A 23,576-nucleotide genomic window follows, 5' to 3' on the forward strand; every position below is an offset into this window, starting at 1 on the left:
AGTCTTTGGTGAGGCTGCACTTGGAGTATTGTGTGCAGATTTGGTCACCCTTTTGTAGGAAAGACATAGTTAAACTGGAAAGTGTGCGAAGAAGATTTACGAGGACGTTGCCAGGACTAATAGGCCTGAGTTATAGGGAGAGGTTGGCCAGGATAGGACTTTATTCCTTGGAACATAGGAGAATGAGGGGTGACCTTTATTGAGGTGTAAAAAAAACATGAGGTGCACAGATAGGATGAATGCATATAGTCTTTTTCCCAGGGATGGGGAATTGAAAACTAGAGGGCATAGGTTTAAGGTGAGATGGGAAAGATTTAAGAAGGACCTGAGAGGCAACTTCTTCACACAGAGTGATGTGTATATGGAATGGGCTTCCAGAGAGTTATTGGGGCAGGTACAATAGCAACATTTAAAGAACATTTGGATAGGTACATGGATGGGAAGGTTTAGAGGGATATGGACTAAATGCGGCAGTTGGAACTAGCTGAGTAGGCATCATGGTCAGCATGGACCAGGTTGGCCCAAAGGTCCGGTTTCCATGCTGTATTACTCTGACTCTACACAGTGTGCCTGTACTTCCAAATTGTTAAAAATTGTTTCATGGGATGTGAGAATCTCAAGACTGGGCCAGCATTTATTACCCGTCCCTAGTTGCCTTGCAGAAGGTGATGGTGAGCTGCCTTCATGCACTGCTGTAGTCTGTGTGGTGTTAACATCACAGTGTTGTTAGGAAGGGAATTCCAGGATTTTGGCCCAGTGATATATTTCCAAGTCAGATGGTGAGTGGCTCAGACGGGAGCTTCCAGGGGATGGTGTTCCCGTGTATCTGCTGCTCCTGTCTTTCTAGATGGTAGTGGTTGTGGGTTTGGAATGTGCCTTTAGTACAGTTGTGCATCTTTTACATTGTACACACGACGATAGCTGGAGCACGACCATAGCTGGTGATGGGGGTGTGTGGATGTTTGAAGTGGTGCCAAATCAGGCAGGCTGCTTTGATCTGGATGATGTCAAGCTTCTTGAATGTTGTTGTAGCTGTACCCATCCAGGCAAGTGGAGAGTATTCTGTCACATGCCTAACTTGTGCTTTGTTGATTGGAGCAGGCTTTGGACAGATACAAATGGAATGCCGAAGTTTTCCAACTGAATGTGTTTGACATGTTCCTTACGTCATAGGCACTATCTAAATGCAAAATGTCGTTCCCTTTGCAAGGAAGAACTTGTATTTTTAATAATGCCTTTCAGACCCTCTGTGCCAGAATGCTTTGATAATAGTGGAACGCATTTAAAGTGGAATCACTTTAATGCTGCAGTTAGGTTATGCACAGCATGAGGCCACAAAACACAACATACTAATGACCAGATCCATCAATTTTAATGATCTTGTTTGAGGTGTAAACATTGGCTCCAGTGCATTGGGGATAGCATTCCCATTTGTAGATAAGAGCTTTTAGGTTTCTTCACTGGTACTGGAGACATTCCAGAGAACGTTCACTTACTGATCTCCGGTACGGAGGGATTGTCTTGTGAGGAGCAGTTGAATGGGTTTGGCCTGTAGTCAGTGGAGTTTAGAAGAACGAACTGAGGCCTTCTTGAAACATGAAAGATTTTTAGGCGGTTTTTCAGAGTAAATGTGAAGAAAGTCCAGGACCAGGCGACATAACCTGAGCAAAGGGTCACCAATTTAAGACTGCAACAAGGGATTTCTTCTCTCAGGGCAGTGAATTTGTGGAATATGTTACTGCAAGCTTGGTCATTAATACATTCATGTCTGAGAGGTTTGCGTTGATCAGTAAAGGAGTCAAGGATTATGGCAGAAAGGCAGGAAAGTTAAGTTGAGGATTGTCAGAGCTGATTTGAATGGCCTACTTCATGTGGGTCTTATGGTTCTCATTCCTCTCCTGGACTCAGTCAATCTGACACTCCCTCTCCCCGCCCACCCTCATCCCCGTAACGCCCCTCTCCCCACCCACCCACTCACCTTCACCACCCACCTCGCCCTTTCCCCCCACCCGCCTGCCCCCTCCCCCTCTCCCCCCACTTCCGCCGCTTTTCTTCACCACCCCCCCCACCCCAATTCCCGTCCTCTCCCCCTGCTGTCTCTGTGTCTCTGTCTTCCTACCTCCCCGCCCGCCCTCCCACCCACCCACTCTGTCTTACTGCCCTCCCTCCCTTCCTCTCTCGCCTTCCCGGCCACTCCCCCTCCTCCTCCAGTCCCTTGCTCCCTTCCTTCTCCGCCACCCTTCCCCTTTCCCCCCCATTGCTGTCCTCCTGTGCACTGTCTTTGCTCCCCTCCTGTGCACTGTCTTTGCTCCCCCTCTCTCTCCTACTCTTGTGCTCTCTCTTTTTCTGCTTGCTTGCCCCCCACCTCTCCAACCCTCGCGCGTGCGCGCTCTCTCTCTCCCCCTCCCTATTTGCATGCTCTTTCTGACTCATGCATGTATGCGCACACTCTGTCTCTCTCACCACGCTGTCTCTCTTCTGTCCTCCCTACCCCCATCTTAGGTTGCCAACCAGGAATCGATGCAGCAACAGAATCAACAGCCAGCGAAGAAATCACAGCTGGATCTTTTGGCAGATATTGGAGGTGATCCTTTTGCTTCCCCGGTACCCCAGCACACTGCTGCACAGGCCTTTGGGGCCTTCCCTGCTTTTGGAGGTAAGTGTGGGTGGGTAGGTGGGTTGGGGGCACGGTGAGGACTGGATTCAGTTCTGGGCTTTGTACCTCAGGAAGAACATGTTAGCCTTGGGTGAATCTGAGCAACATCAATCCTATTTGATAAAGGTGCAAAGAGTTAAATTATTCAGACGCATTAAGTGTGCTTCTATTGTCTTCAGTTTAAATGGTCAAGGGGCATTACAATAGGTAAACTCTCCTTAAAATGATTCGATAGGCTTGCTATAGAGAAACTATTTCCCATCTGAGATGTGATTCTCAATGGGAAATTTAAACTAACCATCCTCACACATAGTATACTCCCTGTATTTGTGGAAATCTTTTTTTCATTCCTTTGTGGAATGTGGATGTTACTGGCTTGACCATCACTTATTGTCTGTCTGTAATTGCCAAGAGGGCAGTTAAGAGTCAGTATTACTTTAAGAAGAGTAACAGAGGGAAACTAGGGAATTGTAGATTAGTTAGCCTAACAAAAATTGTTCTAAAATCAAGGATTGGGTAACTGATCACCTCAAAAATATTTCGGGGTGGGTCAGTATGGTGGACAGAGCTAAGTTGGTGGATGTTGTTTATGTGGACTTCCAAAAGGTTTTTGATAATGCCTCATGCAAGAAACTGTTAGCTAAGCTGGAAGGCCATGGAATCGAGGGCAAATTACTAACCTAGATAGGAAATTGGTTGATTGACAGGAAACACAGTTGGAATTATGGGTAAGTAATGAAATTAGCAGGTTGTGACTAGTGTTGTCCTGTAGGGATCTGTGTGTTGGTGCCTCAATTATTCACAACGACTTGCATAATGGCATAAAAAGCAATTTGCTGGCACCCAAAATTGGGCAGCAATGTAGACAGTGATGACAGCATGAAAGTATATCAGGATACTGACAGGTGAATGAACAAAGCTGTGGCAGATGGATTTTAATTCAAGCAAGTGTGAGGTTATCCATTTCAGACTGAAAAGGATAGATCTGTGTATTTTTTTTTTTGAATGCTCAAAGTTAAACTCTGGGTGTCCCATGAGATTTGGGGTTTCTGGTGCTTTGCTGTTTAAAGTGCCATGAGCAGTCTGGGCCAGACGGGATATGCCCAAGGATACTACGGGAAGTGAGGGAAGAGATTGCTGCGCCTTTGGCGATGATCTTTACATCCTCACTGTCCACTGGAGTAGTACTAGATGATTGAAGGGTGGCAAATATTATTCCCTTGTTCAAGAAAGGGAATAGGGATAATCCTGGGAATTACAGACCAACCAGTCTGTCTTATGTGGTGGGCAAATTATTGGAGAGGATTCTGAGAGATAGTATTTACGATTATTTGGAAAAGCACAGTTTGATTAGAAATAGTCAGCATGGCTTTGTGAAGGGCAGGCATCACAAACCTTATTGAATTATTTGAGGATGTGACAAACACGTTGAAGGCAGACCAGTGGATGTGATGTATATGGATTTTAACAAGGCATTTGTTAAGGTTCCCCATGGTAGGCTCAATCAGAAAGTAAGGAGGCATGGGATTCAGGGAAATTTGGTGTCTGGATACAGAATTGGCTGTCCAATAGAAGACAGAGGATGGTAGTAGATGGAAAGTATTCAGCCTGGAACTCTGTGACCAGTGGTGTTCCACAAGGATCTGTTCTGGGACCTCTGCTCTTTGTGATCTTTATAAATGACTTGGATGAGAAAGTGGAAGGGTGGGTTAGTAAGTTTGCCGATGACATGCATGTTGGTGGAGTTGTGGATAGCGTGGAGGGCTGTTGTAGGTTGCAACGGGACATTGACAAGATGCAGAGCTGGGCAAAGAAGTGGCAGATGGAATTCAACCCAGAAAAGTGTGAAGCGATTCATTTTGGAAGGTCGAATTTGAATGCAGACTACAGGGTTAATGGCAGGATTCTCGGCAGTGTGGAGGACCAGAGGGATCTTGGGGTCCACGTCCATAGATCCCTCAAAGTTGCTACCCAATTTGATACAGTTGTTAAGAAGGTGTATGGTGTGTTGGCTTTCATTGGCAGGGGAATTGAGTTTGAGCTGTGAGGTTATGCTGCAGCTCTATATAAAACCCAGGTTAGACCACACTTGGAATATTGTGTTCAGTTCTGGCCGCCTCATTATACGAAGGATGTGGAAGCTTTAGAGTGGGTGCAGAGGAGATTTACCAGGATGCTGCCTGGACTGGAGGGCAGGTCTTATGAGGAAAGGTTGAGGGAGCTAGGGCTTTTCTCATTGGAGTGAAGAAGGATGAGAGGTGACTTGATAGAGGTGTACAGGATGATGAGAGGCATAGATAGAGTGGATAGCCAGAGACTTTTTCCCAGGGCGGAAATGACAATTACAAGGGGGTATAATTTTAAGGTGATTGGAGGAAGGTATAGGGGAGATGTCAGAGGTAGGTTCTTTACACAGAGAGTGGTGGGTGCGTGGAATGCGCTGCCGGCAGTGGTAGTAGAGTCAGATACATTAAGGACATTTAAGCAACTGCTGGATAGGCACATGGAGGATAGTAAAATGTAGGGTAGTTTGATCTTAGAGTAAGATAATAGGTTGGCACAACGTTGTGGGCTGAACGGCCTGTACTGTTCTATGTTCAGATGCAGAAATTGTCAAGAAGACGAATGGAATGCTGGCCTTCATATGCAGATGTTACGCTGCAGTTACCTAAATCTCTACTTAGACCCTACTTATAGTGCTGAGAGCAGATCTGGGCACCACATCTTAGGAAGGATGTTTTTGGCCTTGGAGGACGTTCAATCAGGCTTACAAGGATGATGCGTAGACTTCGGGGGTTAAGTTATGAAGAGAGATCAGACAAATAAGGCCTTAATTCTCTCGAATTAAGTTAGTTCTGCTATCATGCATGTTTCTTCAACGTGAATTGGCTTTAACGGGATTGTTGAATTTAGACTGCTATTTGTAGAATGTGATTCCAGCCCCATTAGTTTAAATAGCACGGTTATTGTGTGATTTTTTTGTTTCGTGAGATCGCACGAGAATGGAACTATCACGTTAAATCAGAACCCACTCTATAGGGTTAGTTGGTTATCTAATCAAGGTCTTCAAGATGTTATCATGGAAAGACAGATTAGATAAACTATTTACACTGCAGATTCTAGAACCAGTTTAAGAATTAGGGTAAGGCCATTCAGAAGAGAAGTTAGAAAGCACTTCTACACATGGAGTAGTGGAGGTTTGGAATTCTCTTCCTGGAATGACACTCGCTGCTAATTCACTTGTTAAATTTAAATCTGAGATAGAAAAAGTTTTATTAAACAAAGGCTATAGGCCCAAAGCAGGCATACAGAGTTAGGCCACAGATCACTATGATCTTATTGAATGACAGAGCAGGCTCGAGGCGCTAAATGGCCTACTGCTGTTCTTGTGTTCCTACATTCCTATGATGTGGGTCTGGAGTCATCTGCAGGCCAGACTGGGTAACGATAGAGGATTTCCTTCCCTAAAAGATGACACTGAACCAGAGATAGCAGGAACTGCAGATGCTGGAGATTGAGATAACCAGGTGTAGAGCTGGATGAACACAGCAGGCCAAGCAGCATCAGAGGAGCCGGAAGGCTGACTTTTCGGGCCTAGACCCTCCTTCAGACCCTTTCAGCCACATCACGTTTCTTAGTACCTGCCTACGGAACCTGATCATCCCCAATGGACTGCAGTCCACATTCAGGCCTTCCCAATTTGGCCCCAACCGTGACAATGTCTACATTCAGAACATTGAGATCCTTCAGAAGTGTTTCTCCCTGCGACTCCTGAAACACAAACTCGCAGCAATGTGCCGGCTTCTCCTGGCACTACAATTAAGCCTACCCCAGCTCAGAGCCTCCCTCTCCCAGACCTGCAAAGGACCTCTCCTGTTTTTGTATTCTTCATAGGATCCACAACCTGAACTCTCAATTCTACTCAGCTTTATTGGAAACTAAAAACCGTAAGTACAGTAAACTTACTGGTGCCTACCACCCAAAACGGGCCTACTCCACCTCCCAAATCTCCGACTCCACCCAGGACCTTGCCCACAATATGCCTGCCGCCATTGGCCATGTGGCCACTGTCGGAGCACCCACGGATGACGTCACATCCTCCGCCGCCGGGTACACCACTTCCGGGACAGCGAACGCCATCGACACCGCTGCTGATACCACCGCCTCCATTTCCGAGGCCAACACCATAGACACTGAGGACGCACCTACCGTCACTGCTGCTGCCTCCGCCTACCCCGCTCTGCCCACCACCGACACCGATGCAACTCCGCCCACCACTGACGCCGCCACATGGCCCACCACCGACGCCGATATCGCTCCGCCCATCACCTCCACAGCCAGCAGCACCCAGCCCTGCGGAGTCTTCACCATGCCCCCCAGACCTCCCCCTTACTGAGGACAAATGGTCAGTCCTCAGTAAAGGGCTCCCCTTTGTCCCCCTCCACCCACACATCAACGAATACCGGTCATGTTTGGACATTGAGTAGTTTTTCCTCCGCCTCTGCGCTTACTTCTTTAACTGTGAGCCTAATCCTCCCTCTACTGACCCCTTCTCCCGCCTCCAACACACCCCCTCCTCCTGGACACCACCCCAAGGCCTCCTACCCTCCCTCGACCTCTTCACCTCACTGAACCAGAACGGGTTTTTACGACAATCAACTTAAGACTGAATTTTTTTATTCCACACTTCAGTTGAATTCAGACCTCACCATCTGCCATCAAACCCATTTCCACAGAATATTAGCCTGGGGCTTTGGATGATTAGTCAAATGACTTAAACAGTACACGACCACCTCCTCGCAATTGTAATGGTGATGTGATTTCAGCCTTTATTACTGAATTAAACACAGGGTCAAGGTTAGCTTATGTCTAGAAATGATACTAACCAGTTCTGTGTGATGATGCTCTGCAGTCATGATGGTAAATGGGTCTGTTTCTCTTCCAGCTCAGCAGACTGCACACCCAGGTTTCCCAGGCTTCAGCCCGTTTAGCAGCGGAGGCTCAGCTAATGTTGGAAATTTCCCACCAGCCAACCAAGCCCCTTTCCAGGTCCAGTCCGCAACCTCAGGTATGGCACCTCGCTCAGCTCCCAGTGTGTCAAAGTCTTTAAAATGACCAAGCGATAGGTGTTATGAAGGTGCACCAGCTTTTAGGGGAGGCCAGAACTCGGGGGCCATTGATATCTGACAGTCTCTAATAAATCCCATCAGGAATTCGGTAGAAATTTCTCCGCCCAGAGAGTGGGAATTTAGAACTTGCTGCCATATGGAGTGGTTGAAGTGAATAGTATTGATACATTGAAGCTGGAAAAACTCAAGGGAGAAAGGAATGGAAATATTTGCTGATTTTGAAATGTATAGGATGTGGAGGGGCGTCTCGTATGAAGCAGTGAGCAGATGAGCCAAATGGTCTTTTTCATTGTGTTGCACATCTATGTTGCATGTGCATGCCCATCAAACTTAGTCTCTCTCACCCATATTCTCATAAGTCCCTAAATCCCCAATCCTGCCCCTGCTGATGGAAAAAGAACATCAGATACCACACTACATCAGACAATCGTAACTGGTGAATAAAAATGTATTTGAAGAGGTCAGTTTATAAGCATCTGAAAATTGGAGAGAGAGAGAAAGATTTTGGGATGGATTTCCAGAGCTGCTGAAGGTGTGACTGTCAGTGCTGCAGTGGGAATCGGGGTGGGAGGGAATATTAGAAATGTGTGGACATGTAATAGGAAGATCATCTTGGGGTCAGGAATAACACCAAGGTCGCTAATAATCTGCTTCAGCCTTGGATACTTGCCAGGGAGAAAAGTGTGGTCAGTGACTCAGGAACTGAGTTTGTTCGGGACCAAAAGTTCACTTATTCTCGTCTTTAGTTGAAGGAAGTTTGAACCTATCCAAGTCTGAATGTCAGACAGCCATTCAGTCAATTTAAATATGGAGGAAGGGTCAAGAGAAATGACAATAGACCTGCTTATTGTCTGTGTACTCGATGGAAACTGATTTCAGATGTTGTTGCTAGAATGATGCCTGCAGTCTCGCATACTGTACATTCTTACAGATAGGCATGCATTCATTCATGCACTCACTCATGCAAGCATTCACGTGCAAAATATCAGATACAAAGATAGATACAAAAATTCATTTACAGACTATCAGCCTATTTACTAATTGGTCATGGAATGTGGGTGATGCTGGCCAGGCTAGCAGTTATTGCCCCGGAGAATGTATTAGTGAGCCACCTTTTTGAATTGATGTAGTCCTTGGTGCAAAGATATCCACAGTGCTGTTGAAGAGAGTTCCAGGGTTTTGACCCAATGGCACTGAAGGAACAGTGATATTTCCAAATCAGGATGGTGAGTGCTTTGGAAGGAAACTTGCACATGGTGGTGTTTCCATGTATTTGCTGCCCTTGTTCATGATGGTAGATATCTTGGGTTTGGAAGGTGCTGTCTAAGGAGCCTTGGTGAGTTGTTGCCGTGCACCCTGTAGTTGGCACACACTGCTGCTACTGAGCATTAGTGATGGAAGTCGTGAATATTGACGGTAGTGGTTAACGTGCTGATCAAGTAGTTTGTCTTGGATGGATAACACAGTGTGGAGCTGGAGCAACACAGCAGGCCAGGCAGCATCAGAGGAGCAGGAAAGCTGATGTTTCGGATCAGGACCCTTTTTTCTGAAGAAGGTTCCCGACCCAAAACGTCAGCTTTCCTGCTCCTCTGATGCTGCCTGGCCTGCTGTGTTCTTCCAGCTCCACACGGAGTTATCTCTGACTCCAGCATCGGCAGTTCTTGTCTTGGATGGAGTCAAGCCTCGAGTTGAAGCTGTGCTCTTCCAAGCAAGTGTGGAGTATTCTATCCCAGGCCTGACTTGTGCTTTCCAGATGGTGGACAGGCTTTGGTTGATCGATGATCCAGCCCATTTTAATCTTAACTTTGCCGAAATGGATACAACTGAGCAGCTTGTTCAGCTATTTCAGAGGACAGTTAGGAGTTAAGCACATTTCTGTCAGTCTGGAGTCACGTGTCGACCATACTGGGTAAAGATGGCAGAATTCTTCCTTGAGAGAAATGAGTAGTAAATGTGATAGATGTCGAGCTGTGTGGCATGGATTAACTTTGTCTGACGGTGCTAAGTACTGAGACCATTTACTGCAGAGGCGTGTAGCCAGTGCTTCTCCAAATGTGTAGTGCTGACTGTGCCGTTGCTAATTCTTGCACGTTGTATGTGAGCAGTCCCTTTCCCTTGCTGTCATTGTTGTGGCTTAAACAAAATGCTGTGATCTGTATGTAGTGGTAGGAAAATGGAATAATGGGTTTTCACTCAACTTATTTTCTTCCCTGTAGGTGATGACCAATGTAGACTCCAGCAGGCACCATTTTGTTTGCCGGCATGAGAGTGTCAGGGTGATTATTTGACCACAGAAGCCATCACAGTGCAGTGCAATTGCATTATCTGTGCGGTGCACTTGCAACAGAGCAAACATACAGGATCCTGAGGGGTCTTGACACAATGGAGATGGAGAGAATACATCTCGAACCACGGATCACTATTTATAAATCATGGCTGTCGAGCTAAGATGGAGATGAGATGTTTTCTCTGAGGTGCGAGTGTCTTTGGAACTATCTTCTTGAAAGGGCATGGAAACAGAGCCTTTGAATATTTTCAAGGCACAGGCAAATAGATTCTTGTTAAGCAAGGAGGTGAAAGGTTATCAGGAGTAGGCAACAATGTAGATTTACAGATACAATCAGATCAGCCATGTTTGCCTGATCGCAAACAGGAGCATTGGCTCGATTTTCTTTGTGCTCTCCCTGATCCAGTAATACCAAAGCTCAGTGTAAACATCTCCAGTGGGGTTGGGACTGGGGGCAGAATTGGGGGTGTGGTGGAGAGACAAGGATGGAGGTTCAGCCTGGAGACTTCTGCTTTGAATGGCTCCAAATAACCCCCGCTGATGGAGTTTAGTTGGCTTGGGGTGCTGTCACAATGGTGATGCCTTAACACCTTTTAAAAATTAAGACAAGTTCACTAGCACAGATGTCATGAAACTGTTTCCACTGGTTTTGAAATGAGCAGTATGGTTTTTTGTGATTTTTAATAATTTTTGATGTGGGCATATCTGATTGAACCAGCGTCTGTTGCTCTAACCATCTCTAATTTCCCCTTGAATTAAGTGACTTTCTCAGAACTGTTCTGAGGAAGGGTCACTTGACCCAAAACGTTAACTCTGATTTCTCTCCACAGATGCGCCAAACCTGCTGAGCTTTTCCAGCAATTTCTATTTTTGTCTCTGATTGTGAGTGTGCCTGGGTGACAGTGTGTGGGAGAATGCAGTGTGTCTAGCCAAGTACATCTGTGCAAGTGAGTTACTTGCGCACTTTTTGCCATTTGGATTTATTGTTTTTGCTAATCTTTTGGCAGGTAATTACACTAGCAAATTGAACCTGAGATCAGGTTTGGCAGAGATCCCATCAGTTCAATGCAATAATTTGATGTAGCCACTTCGGGTGCCTTGAGGGGTTGTAAAGTGAGCAGGCTGATTCTCTGCCTGAATAGTCTGGTTTTGAATGGAATACTATTGGCTTGGTGTCCATATCACAATAGGTGGGAATTGAAGAGGGAGGGTGTAAAGCCAAGGACACCAGATGCCTTAACCGTGACAGAGCGAACACAATACACGTTGCCCCACAAACTTAGCTTTGATTCTGCCACTATATCAAGCCCCATATAAGTGCATAAACCTTGGACCTGGAGACTTGCAAGGTTGGGCATAACTCCATGACATGCATTGTGTTGAGTTCTTGAGTCAATTTTATTTTCTCGTTCTGTTTTCATTTTCGTTTAGTTTCTTTTCCCCTCCCATTCCTTTTTGTTTTCTTCATTTGCAACAGGTGGTTCGAGCAGCGCTAACTTTGCAAACTTTGATACCTTCCCAAAATCTTCCAGCACTAGTTTCGGATCCTTCACTAGCTCTCAGGCCACATCCGTGCCCACAAGTTCGACGGCCGCCACCTCCAGTAAACAGGCTGCCTCGCAAGTCGACAAATACGCAGCGCTCGCGGATTTAGAAAGCATCTTTAATGCCCCTAAGTCCTCTGCAGGTAAGCAACAGTCAAATGGCATTAGGGAGTTGGAGGGGGATGGTGCTGTGGGGGGAAGACTTGACAACAATTCCAGACAGACAAGCGAGAAGGATGTGCAGATCCAAAGATCCTCTAGTCCCAACTCGGAACAATTCTGAGTGTTACTGTCCTGTAGTTATGTTGGGATAGGAAGAGAGAGATTGTTCAGGGTTTATATTAGCATCAAACAATACTTGGGCTAAGAATAAACACAAGAACTTGGAGCAGGAGTAGGCAATTCAGCTGATTTCATCTCGGCCTCGACTCCAGCTTCCTGCCCACTCTCTATAACCAGTTAACACATTACTAGTTAAAAACCTGTCTATCCCTTCCTAAAATTTATGCCTATTACACTTTGGGAATTCCACAGATTCAAGACCCTTTGAGAGAAGTAATTCCTCCTTATCTCTGTTTGGAAACTACCACCCCTTAGTCTAAAACTGTGACCTCTCATTCTGTACTGCCCACAAGGGGAAGCACCTCCTTGTCAATCCTCTTTAGCATCTTGTATACTTCAACTACATTTCTTCTAAACCCAAGTATAGGACTAAATTGCATAATCCCCTCATAAGACAAGCTTTTCATCTCTAGAATCAATCTAGTGAATCTTTGAACTACTTTCAATACAGCTACATTTGCCCTAAAGTTAGGGGACCAAGACTGTATGCAGTACTCCAGATGCCCTCAATGGGGCTTTGATCTAAGAGGTGGGGAGGAATCGTTGGAGTATCTCAGTCCTCTGAAAAGGTCTATCAATTAATATTGTCATCCCTAGCCAGAGTTTTTTAATCACCCAATCCAGTGAGGAAAATGAATAATGTTGATATAAATGTTACTCCACCCTGTAACATTAGTCAGTTCAATCGAGTTGTCATAATCCCTCTCGAGTTTAACACTCATTAAAGAAATTGTGGGCTGCATCACTATCGAAGTTTGATTGGCAGTTCTAAACACCAGGTTACAAAGAAAGAGCAAAATAATGTGGATGCTGGATATCTGAAATAGTAAGCAAAAAAAAACTAGGTTTCTCAGCAGGTCCTGATAGTGAATAGAGAACTGGAGATAACCTTTCTGATCAGATGAGAGGTCATTTTTTTTGAAATGCTAGCTCAGTGTTTTTTCTCGAGTATTTCCAGCATCACCTGTATTGATCATAAAAAGACTTTGATTTGCTGTTTGGACAGAATTGGCTCCCAGTTGGATTTTACCAGAAGGAATTTCTCAAGGGTTTTCTACAGGCACCAATATTTGCATCCTCCTCATGTAAACTTTATGGCTTCAGCAATACAAGCAGGGAAATTTTTTTTTTTTTGGACGAACACATCTCAATGTTCTGCACACAGAGTTTTCTGTCTCAATGCCCTGACATCAATTTGTCGTTGATTTCATCATGTCAGTTTTATCAGCATCCGAGTTTTGAATTTGTCCAGTACTCCAGAGGCATTTCACTCATTGCTGTGTTACAGATAACTACACTGTCCAGAAGCTTAGTTTCCTTCTATCGGTTTACATGCGCTTTTTGCCTGTCCTTCCTCACTCGTACCTATCAATTCTATATCTCCTTTCCCCTCCCTTTCCTCCTCTTCTCCTTATTGTTCCTTGCTATTCTGTCTGTCTTCCTACCCCACCCTCCCCAAACTGTGGGACAATGGTGACGTTGGCTGGGCCAACATTTATTGCCATGTCTAATTGCCTTGAAGAAGGTGGTGGTGACCTGCTGCCTTGAACCACTGTAGTCCATGTATTGTAGGTGCACTCTCAGTGCTCAGGAGGGAGGGAGTTCCAAGGTTTTGACTCAAGTGACACTGAAAGCACAGCAAATATTTCCAAGTCAAGATGGTAAGTAGTTTGGAGGGGAACTTGAAGGTGGTAATATATCCATGTTCCTGCTGTCCTCGTGCCTCGAGGTGATCGTGATCACAGTTTTGGAAGGGCTTAATCATCCACTCGACTCTTCTGCTTAAAGATAGTTATGAATGCTTCAGCCTTATCTTTTGCGCTGATGTACTGAGCTCTTCCATTATTGAGAATGGGATATTTGTGGAGCCTTCTCCTCCAGTGAATTGTTTAATTGTCCATCACCATTCACAACTGGATGTGGTAGGACTGCAGAGCTGTGATCTGATCTGCTGGTTGTGGGATCACTTAGCTCTACCACTTGCTGGTTATGTCGTTTGGAGTGCAAGTAGTCCTGTTTTGTAGCTTTACCACGTTAACACCTCATTTTTAGGTATACCTGGTGCTGCTCCTGGCACGTCATCCTGCACTCTTCATTGAACCAGGGTTGATCCCTTGGCTTGAGGATATTCCAGGCCATGAGGTTGTAGATTATGCTGGAGTACAATGCTGCTGGTGATGATCCACCACATCTCATCGATGCCCAATCGTGAGTTGCTAGATCTATCCAAAATCTGTTCCATTTTAGCATGGTGAACTGTCTCTTCATATTTTGGGACAAAAAAATGTCAAATAGAGAAACTGGAGGTGGATGGAAGGTTCAAAAGCCATGAGCAGCCCTGTTGAAAGAATGTAACAAGGACAGCTCTAGTCCCAACTTGACCCAATGTGTGCAAGCACAAGTCATCCCCTCAGCCTCTCAATGCCCTGTTTTCATTTTACCTGCCTCAGCATGCAAATTGTGCAGTGGTGACAATCCAGCGAAGGACAGATCCTCTACTTTTTTCCTCTGAGTGCCTCATTTTCAAAATGCAAGGAGCATTACGGCTGTGGGTAAGCAATATACAAGATGGTTTCTTTTTGTCTTCCTCATGTCTGATTTAAAGGAAGCATAGTCCATTCCTGAAGGATCCTCTGCCCATAAGGAAATGTATGCTTTTTTTAAATTCATTTTTGGAATGTAGGGCTTGTTGGCTGGCATTTATTGCCAATCACTAGTTGCCCTTGTGAAGGTGGTAGTGAGCTGCCTTCTTGAACTGCTGCAGTCCACTTGCTGTGGGTTGACCCACAATGCCATGAGGGAAGGAATTCCAGGATTTTGACTCAGTGACAATGAATGAATGGCAATATATTTCCAAATCAGCATGGTGGGTGGCTTGGAGGTGAACTTGAAAATGGTGGTGTTCCCATGTATCTGCTGCCCTTGCTCTAGATCGAAATGGTTGTAGGTTTGGAAGGTTCTGTCTGAGTGAATTTGTGAATTTCTGCAGCACGTCTTGTAGATAGTGTACATTGCTGCCACTGAGCATTGGTGATGGAGGGAATGGATGCTTGTGGACGTTGTGCCAATCAAGTGGGCTGCTTTGTCCTGGATGGGGTCAAGCTGCTTGAGTGGTTTTGGAGCTGCACCCATCAGGCAAGTGAAGAGTATACCATCACACTCCTGACTTGTCTTATACAGGCTTTGGGAGTCAGGGGGTGAGTTACTCGCTGCAGTGACCTCCCTGTTGTAGCCACTGTGTTTATGTGGCAAGTCCAGTTGAGCTTCTGGTCAATGGTAATTTCCCAGCGGGTTGATAGTGGGGGATTTAGTGATGGTAATACCATTGAATGTTAAGGGGTGGTGGTTAGTTTGTCTCTTGTTGGTGATGGTCATAGCCTGACATTTGTGTGGTGTGAATGTTTGCTCTTCCACTAGCACCAGTGAAATTTCACTGGTTCCTGTGTTCCCGTGGCTTCTGACCCTGTGCCTGGAGCTGTCGCACCCCGCAAGGTCTGTCCTCAGACATAGTGATGACGTGTCATCAGAGATTGTAGGTGCCTTTTGGTTGAGCATCAGGCATGGGATTGCCTCTTCTGGGTTTCCAATCACCTCCCAAAGCTGCTGAAGCCAATTGTTGACTTTCAGCTGTTGCTGCCTCGATACAGAATGATACAGGATTCTGTGGCTCTGTCCCACAGCCTGTAGTGTAGCTGTCCGTGCCTCCAGTTAGATTCTCACCTCATTGCATTGTCCATCCTTTTTTTTTGTTCAGCCTTTGACTCTGCAGGTGATGGAGGTCGGTTCCTGAATTCCTCATCTCGGGCGGAAGTCTACTCAGCTGCAGTACTTGACCTGTTAAATTGAAAATATAGAGCTCTTAAAGGATATGTCAGTTGAGACCTCAACTTTTCCTGACCCCCAGGAAGTGCAGTTTAATGAACTGCCTGAGCATCAAGTCTGGCCCTGGAGTTCCTCTGGTGATACAGCAGCCTCCTGTGGTAGGTTGAGAGAGCTGTCAGGTAGACTGTGGTGGGCAGGTAGACCTGGAACCTTGATATCTTGTCTCCTAAATGTCTGCCTCAGTTTTACAAGAATATCCACTTATTGATACTAAGCCAGGCAGATACAGAAACTTCCAGGCTCAATTTCAGCCTACCTTGGCAGTGTTTCATGTGAAATAATTACTCAGATGTTTTATGACTGAGGAAGGTTCTTGACTGTGTAGATGAAACTTTACCTGGTATCCAACCCTGTGCTGTACCTGTCCTGGGAGTGTTTGATGAAAACAATGTAGAAGGAACTTCCTGTTTACTTGCAGTTTAAAAAAAGTAGAGAGAGCTTTACTCTGTATTTAACCCTGTGCTGTCCCTGTCCTGGAAGTAGTGATAGGATGGTGTCAATGGAATTTGTTTCAAACCGCTCTGTTTTTAAAAAAAAAATTGCCCCTCAAGTCCTTCTCCTCTCACCTTTAAAGTATGCCTTATAATCTTTAAATTCCCACCCTAGGGAAAAGACACCTGCCATTCGTCTTATCTATACCCCTCATGATTTTAGAAACCTCAACCTCTTGCGCTTCAGTGGAAAAAAGTACCAGCCTATCCAGCCTCTCCTTATAGCTCAAATCCTCCATCTGAATGTCATCGTTTAGAAGTTAAGTGGATGTGGATATAGTTAGAACGTTTAGTAGACATTTAGATAAGTACATGAATAAGAAATGTTTGGAAGGATATGGTCAAGTCGCATGACACCAGGTTATAGTCCAACAGGTTTATGTGAAATCACAAGCTGTCGGAGTGCTGATGCTTCATCAGGTGAGTCATTTCACCTCCGTATTATGGAGGGATATGGGCCAAGTGCAGAGAGGTGGGACTAGTTTAGTTTGGGATTATAGTTGGCGTGACTAGGTTGGATCGAAGAGTCTGTTTCCATGCTATATGAGTCTTTGACACTATGACTTTGTTTACTTTAATCTTTTAAAATAATAGGGGGATTTTTATACTGTATATAGCCCCGTGCAGTACTGTTTCTGACCTGGTAATGTCCTAATGTTAACATTGGATGCCTTTCATTCCAATCATATATGGTCAGAGGAGCAGGAAAGCTGGCGTTTAGGGTTGGGACCCTTCTTTTTCTCTGAAGAAGGGTCCCGACCTGAAACATCAACTTTCTTGCTCCTCTGATGCTGCCTGGCCTTCTGTGTTCCTCCAGCTCCACACTGTTATCTCTGACTCCAGCATTGGCAGTTCTTAATATCTTTGAGTTGCTTACTCTGGTTTCTTCAACTCTAACTCATGTTGCCTGTTCAATCTGCATGACTGTTTCTGTTCTTTGTAGGCAGTTATTGAACGTGAGCATTTTCACGTTTTCTGTGTTAGAAAGCACATCCCATTGTCAGTATTGCTCACTGTACCTTCCTTGATGTGGTGGGAACTTCTCTGTTGTGCCCATTTTAGTACCTTTATGTTGTCTTTCTTCATGCTCACTTTGAACTTAATTAAGTTCTGCCAGCCACATCTGCAGCTTTGAAAGAGACCATTCGTTCAACTTAGTTATTCTTTGCACCTCATTTCTGTTGTCCAGGTTTTACTGCCTGGTGTACAGGGTTTTAAGACTGAGTAATAACTGCAGTGTCAACTCACCATGATGATGAGCGAAATCCAGTTCAGTTCTATTTCCTGTGGCTGTTCCCTACAAAACAGATACACAAATTTGGGTATGGTTGAGGGGAATGGCCCCTCAGGGCAGAAGCACCATGGTTGGCTCTGCTGCAGAGGGAGGGAGAAATAGATATAGACATTTTTTTTCTATTCATTTTGTGGGATGTGGGCATTGCTGGCTGGCCAGTATTTCTTGGCCATCCCTAGTTGACCTTGAGAAGGTGATGGTGAGCTGCCTTCTTGAACCGCTGCAGTCTTCCTGCTGGGGGTTGACCCACAATGCTTTTAGGAGGGGAATTCCAGGATTTTGACCCAGCAGCAGTGAAGGAATAGCAATATATTTCCAAGTCAGCATGGTGAGTGACTTGGTGGGGAACTTGGAGGTGGTGGTGTTCCCGTATATCTGCTGCCCTTGTCCTTCTAGATGGAAGTGGTCGTGGGTTTGGAAGGTGCTGTCTGAGGATCTTTGGTGAATTTTTGCAGTTCATCTTGTAGATAGTACATTCTGCTACTGAGCGTCAGTTGTGGAGGGAGTGAATGCTTGTGGATGTGGTGCCAATCAAGCGAGCTGCTTTGTCCTGAATGATGTCAAGCTTCTTGAGTGTTGTTGGGGCTGCACTCATCCTGGCAAGTGGGGAGTATTGCATCACACTCCTGACTTGTGCCTTGTAGATGGTGGGCAGGCTTTGACGAGTCAAGAGATGAGTTACTCGCCGCAGTATTCCCAACTTCTGGCCTGCTCTTGTAGCCACTCTGTTAATGTGGTGAGTCCAGTTGAATTTCTCATCAATGGTAACCCTCAGGATGTTGATAGTGGGAGATTCAGTGATAGTAACATGATTGAATGTCATGGGGCGGTGGTTAGATTGTCTCTTATTGGTGATGGTCATAGCCTGGCATTTGTGTGGCGCGAATGTCAGTTGCCACTTGTCAGCCCAAGCCTGGATATTATTCAGATCTTGTTGCATTTGGATACGGACTGCTTCAGTATCTGAGGAGTCACGAATGGTGCCGAACATTGTGCAATATCGGCGAACATCCCCACTTCTGAGCTTGTAATGGAGGGAAGGTCATTGATGAAGCAGCTGAAGATGGTTGGGCCTAGGACACTACCCTGAGGAATTCCTGCAGAAATTCCTGGAGTCGAGATGATTGACTTCCCACAACCACCATCGTCTTCTGATATGTCAGGTATGACTCCAACCACTGGAGCATTTGCCTCTTGATATCCATTGATTCCAGTTTTGCTAGGGCTCCTTGATGCCACACTCGGTCGAATGCAGCCTTGATATCAAGGGCTGTCACTCTCACCTCCCCTCTGAAATTCAGCTCTTTTGTCCATGTTTGAACCAAGGCTGTAATGAGGTCAGGAGCTGAGTGGCCCTGGCGGAACCCAAACTGGGCGTCACTGAGCAGGTTATTGCTGAGCAGGTGCTGCTTGATAGCACTGTTACTGACACCTTCCATCACTTTACTGATGATCGAGAGGAGACTGATGGGGCGGTATTTGGCCGGGTTGGATTTGTCCTACTTTTTATGTACAGGCCATACTTGGGCAATTTTCCACATTGTTGGGTAGATACCAGTGTTGTAACCATACTGGAACAGCTTGGCTAAGGGAGCGGCAAATTCTGGAGCACAAGTCTTCAGTACTATTCCCGGAATGTTGTCAGGGCTGGTGGCCTTTGCAGAATCTAGTGTCTCCAACTTAATTTCTTGATATCATGTGGAGTGAATTGAATTGGCTGAAGACGTATCTGTAATGCCTGGGGACCACTGGAGGAGGCTGAGATGGATCGTCCAGTTGGTACTTCTGGCTGAAGATTGCTGCGAATGCTTCAGCCTTATCTTTTGCACTGATGTGCTGGACTCTTTCATCTTTGAGGATGGGGATATTTGTGGAGCATCCTCCTCCAGTGCATTGTTTAATTGACCACCACCATTCATGACTGGATGTGGCGGGACTGCAGAGCTTAGATCTGATCTGTTGGTTGTGGGATCGCTTAGCTCTGTCTATCACTTGCTGCTTTCGCTGTTTGGCATGCAAGTAGTCCTGTTTGGTGGCTTCACCAGGTTATTTTCAGGTATGTCTGGTGCTGCGCCTGGCACTCTTGGTTGAACCAGGGTTGATCCCCTGGCTTGATAGTGATGGTTGAGTGAGGGATGTGCCGGGCCATGAGGTTACAGATTGTGTTGGAGTACAATTCTGCTGCTGTTGATGGCCCACAGTGCCTCATGGATGCCCAGTCTGGAGTTGCTAGATCTGTGCGAAGTCTGTTCCATTTAGCATGGTGATAGTGCCACACAACAGATAGAGGTTATTCTCAATGTGAAGGCAGGACTTCATCTCCACAAAGACTGCAATGGTCACTCTTGCCAACACTGTCTTGGACAGATGCAACTGCAGCAGGCAGATTAGTAAGGATGAGGTCAAGTATGTTTTTCCCTCTTGTTGGTTCCCTCACCACCTGCTATAGACCCAGTTGAGCAGCTATGTCCTTTAGGACCCAACCAGCTCGATCAGTAGTACTGCTGCTGAGCCACTCTTCATTGGTGGACATCGAAATCCCCCACCCAGAGCACATTTTGTGCCCTTGCCATCTTTAGTGCTTCCTCTAAGTGTTGCTCAACATTGAGGAGTGCTGATTCTTCAGCTGAGGGAGGACAGTATGTGGTAATCAGCAGGAGGTTTCCTTGCCCATGTTTCACTTGAAGCCATGAGACTTCATGGGGTCCGGAGTCAATGTTGAGGACTCCTAGAGCAACTCCCTCCTGACTGTATACCGCTGTGCCGTCCCCTTTGCTGGGTCTGTCCTGCCAGTGAGACAGGACATATCCAAGGATGGTGATGGTGATGGTGATGTCTGGGACATTTTTTTCTAAGGCATGATTCTGTGAGTATGGCTATGTCAGGCTGTTGCTTGACTGAGAGACAGCTCTCTGAATTTTGGCACTAAACCCCAGACATTAGAGGAGGACTTTGCAGGGTCAACAGGGCTGTTTTTTTGCTGTTGTTTTTTCCGGTGCCTTGGTCAATGCCAGGTGATCCGTTCAGTTTCATTTCTTTAGAGTCTTTGTCGTGATTGTTACATCTGAGTGGCTTGCTCGGCCATTTCAGAGGGCAGTTGAGAGTCAACCACATTGCTGTGGTCTGGAGTCACATGTACGCCAGACCAGGTGAGGCTGGCAGATTTCCTCCCCTGAAGGACATTAGCGAACCAGGTGGGTTTTTCCAACAATCCGCAGTGGATTCATGGCGATCAGTAGATTCTTAACTCCAGATATTTTTTAATGCCAATTCCACCATCTGCTGTGGTGGGATTTGAACCTGGGTCCCCAGAACATCAGCTGGGTTTCTGGATTAATAATCTAGCGATAATACCACTAAACCATCGCCTACCCCCAAATGCTATAGTTATAGTTGATTCAATCGTAAGCGGAATAGACAGGTGTTTCATTGGCCGCAAACATGAGTCCAGGATGATGGCGTTGCTTCCCTGGTCCTAGGATCCTCGATGTCTCGGAGTGGTTACAGGACATTCTGTAGGGGGAGGGTCGTGGTAAACATCGGTGCTAACGACATACTTTTAAAAAAGGGATAAGGTCCTAAAAGCAAAACATAGAGAACTAGGAAGAAAGTTGAAATGTAGGACCTCAAAGGTAGTTATCTCAGGATTAATACAGTGCCACGAGCTAGTCAGAGTGGCAACAGCAGGATATATACGATGAACACGTGGCTGAAAACTTGGTGTGAGGGGGGGTGGTTTCAGATTCGTGGGGCACTGGGACTGGTTCTGAGGGAGCTGGGACTTGTACAAACTGGATGGATTACAACTGGGCAGGACTGGGACCGATGTCCTTGGGGTTGGGAGCATACTTTGGTAGCGTGGTTGGGGTGGGGCGGGTTTAAACTAGTGTGGCGGGGGATGGAAACTAGAGGAGTAGGGCGGTAGGTGCAGAAATTGAGGGAGAGGTAGAAACCAAGGCAAACATGACTAAGAACAAGAACAGACAAGGAAACACTGCTGAAAAGAGCAGGGCAGGTGGTCTGAAGTGCATGTGTTTCAATACAAGAAGTATAATAGGCAAAGTAGATGAACTTAAAGCTTTGGTTAGTACTTGTAACTATGACGTTATTGCAATTACAGAGACTTGGCTGAAAGAGGGACAGGACTGGCAGCTGCATGTCCCAGGATATAGATATTTCAGGTGTAATAGAAGGGGATGTAAAAGGGGTGGGGGAGTTACGTTACCGGTAAAGGAGAATCTCTCAACTATACTGAGGGAGGATATAGCAGAGGACTCATACAGCGAGGCAATATGGACAGAACACGGAAATAGGAAAAGTGAAATCACAATGCTGGGGGTATACTACAGGCCTCCCAACAGCCAGCAGGAGATAGAGGAGAGAAAATGTAGACAGATTATGGAAGGATATAAAAACAAGCAGGGTTGCTGTGGATGTAAAACTTCCCCTAAGTTGACTTGGGACCCACTTTGTGCCAAGGGCATGGATGAGGCAGAATTTGTAAGGACCATTCAGGAGGGTTTCGTGACACAGTATGTAAACAGTCCAACAAAGGAAGGGGTTATACTGGACCTGGTTTTGGGAAATGAGTCCAGCCAGGTGAGTGAAGTTTCGGTGGGGAAGCATTTTGGGAGTAGTGACCATAATACTGTGAGTTTTAAGGTACTCATGGATAGGGATAACAGCAACCCTTGGGTGAAGGTGTTAAACTGTGGGAATGCAAACTACAACAATATTCGGCAAGAACTGGAGAATGTTAATTTGAGATGGCTGTTTGAGGGTAAATCCACATCGGAAATGTGGGCGTATTTCAAACGGCAGCCAGAGAATGGGTTGGCCCACTTAAGGACAAAGGAGTGAATCCATGTGTGGAGCCAGAAGAGGTAGGTGAGCTCTTAAATGATCAGGTTTTTTGAGGAGGTGACGCAGATGATTGATGAAGGAAAAGTGGGTGATGTTGTCAACATGGATTTCAGTAAAGCCTCTGACAAAGTCCCTCATGGCAGACTGGTACAAAAAATGAAGTCACATGGTATCAGGGATGAGCTGGCAAGATGTATACAAAACGAGCTGAGTCATAGGAGACAGAGGATAGCAGTGGAAGGATGCTTTTTGGAATGGAAGGTTGTGACTACTGGTGTTCCACAGGGATCAGAGCTGGGACCTCTGCTGTTCATGGTCTACATAAATGATTTGGAGGAAAACATGGCTGGTCTAATGAGTAAGTTTGCGGATGATACAAAGATTGCTGGAGTTGCCAATAGTGAGGAGGCTTGTCAGAGGGTACAGCAGGATATGGGTAAGTTGGATGCATGGGCAGAAAAATGGCAGATGGAGTTTAATCTGGACAAATGTGAGGTGATGCATTTTGAAAGGTCAAGTATGGGTGGAAGTTATACAGTGAATGGCAGAACCCTTAGGCGTATTGAAATGCAGAGGGATCTGGGTGTTCAGATCCACAGATCGCTGAAGATGGCAGCGCAGCTAGATAAGGTAGTAAAAAAGGTATGCTTGCCTTCATTGGAAGGGGCATGGAGTATAAGGGTAGGCAAGTTATGCTGCAGCTTTATAGAACTTTAGTTAGGCCACACTTGGAATATTGCATACAGTTCTGGTCACCACACTACCAGAAGGATGTGGATGCTTTGGGGAGATTACAGAAAAGGTTGCCTGGTTTGGGGGATTTTAGCTATGAAGGAAGGTTGGATAGACTGGGGAAGGGTCACTGGACCCAAAATGTTAACTCTGATTTCTCTTCACAGATGCTGCCAGACCTGCTGAGCTTTTCCAGCAACTTCTGTTTTTGTTTGGATAGACTGAGTTTGTTTTCCCTGGAACGCAGGTTGTTGAGGGGCAACCTGATAGAAGTTTATAAGATTATGAATGACATGGGTAGAGCAGAAAGTATGAGGCATTTGCCCAGGGTGGAGGGGTCAATTACTAAGGGACAC

General features: G+C 45.8%; 1 protein-coding gene across 8 annotated transcripts in view; it reads left to right on the forward strand.

Moving 5' to 3' along the window:
- Positions 1–23,576, forward strand: part of LOC109936948 (arf-GAP domain and FG repeat-containing protein 1-like) — a 75,140-nt gene that overhangs the window by 29,753 nt on the left and 21,811 nt on the right. For 5 of the 8 annotated variants that reach the window (XM_048620093.1, XM_048620097.1, XM_048620092.1 and 2 more), the window contains exons 4-6: positions 2,503–2,656; positions 7,602–7,724; positions 11,550–11,759. In XM_048620093.1, the coding sequence (XP_048476050.1) occupies positions 2,503–2,656; positions 7,602–7,724; positions 11,550–11,759 (487 nt within the window). The remainder of the gene's footprint in view (positions 1–2,502; positions 2,657–7,601; positions 7,725–11,549; positions 11,760–23,576) is intronic. The other 3 variants (XM_048620099.1, XM_048620100.1, XM_048620098.1) reach the window with 1 other exon arrangement.

The sequence above is a fragment of the Rhincodon typus genome, chromosome 45 (genome assembly GCF_021869965.1).
Source record: "Rhincodon typus isolate 14 chromosome 45, sRhiTyp1.1, whole genome shotgun sequence".
Taxonomy (NCBI): Eukaryota; Metazoa; Chordata; class Chondrichthyes; order Orectolobiformes; family Rhincodontidae; genus Rhincodon; species Rhincodon typus.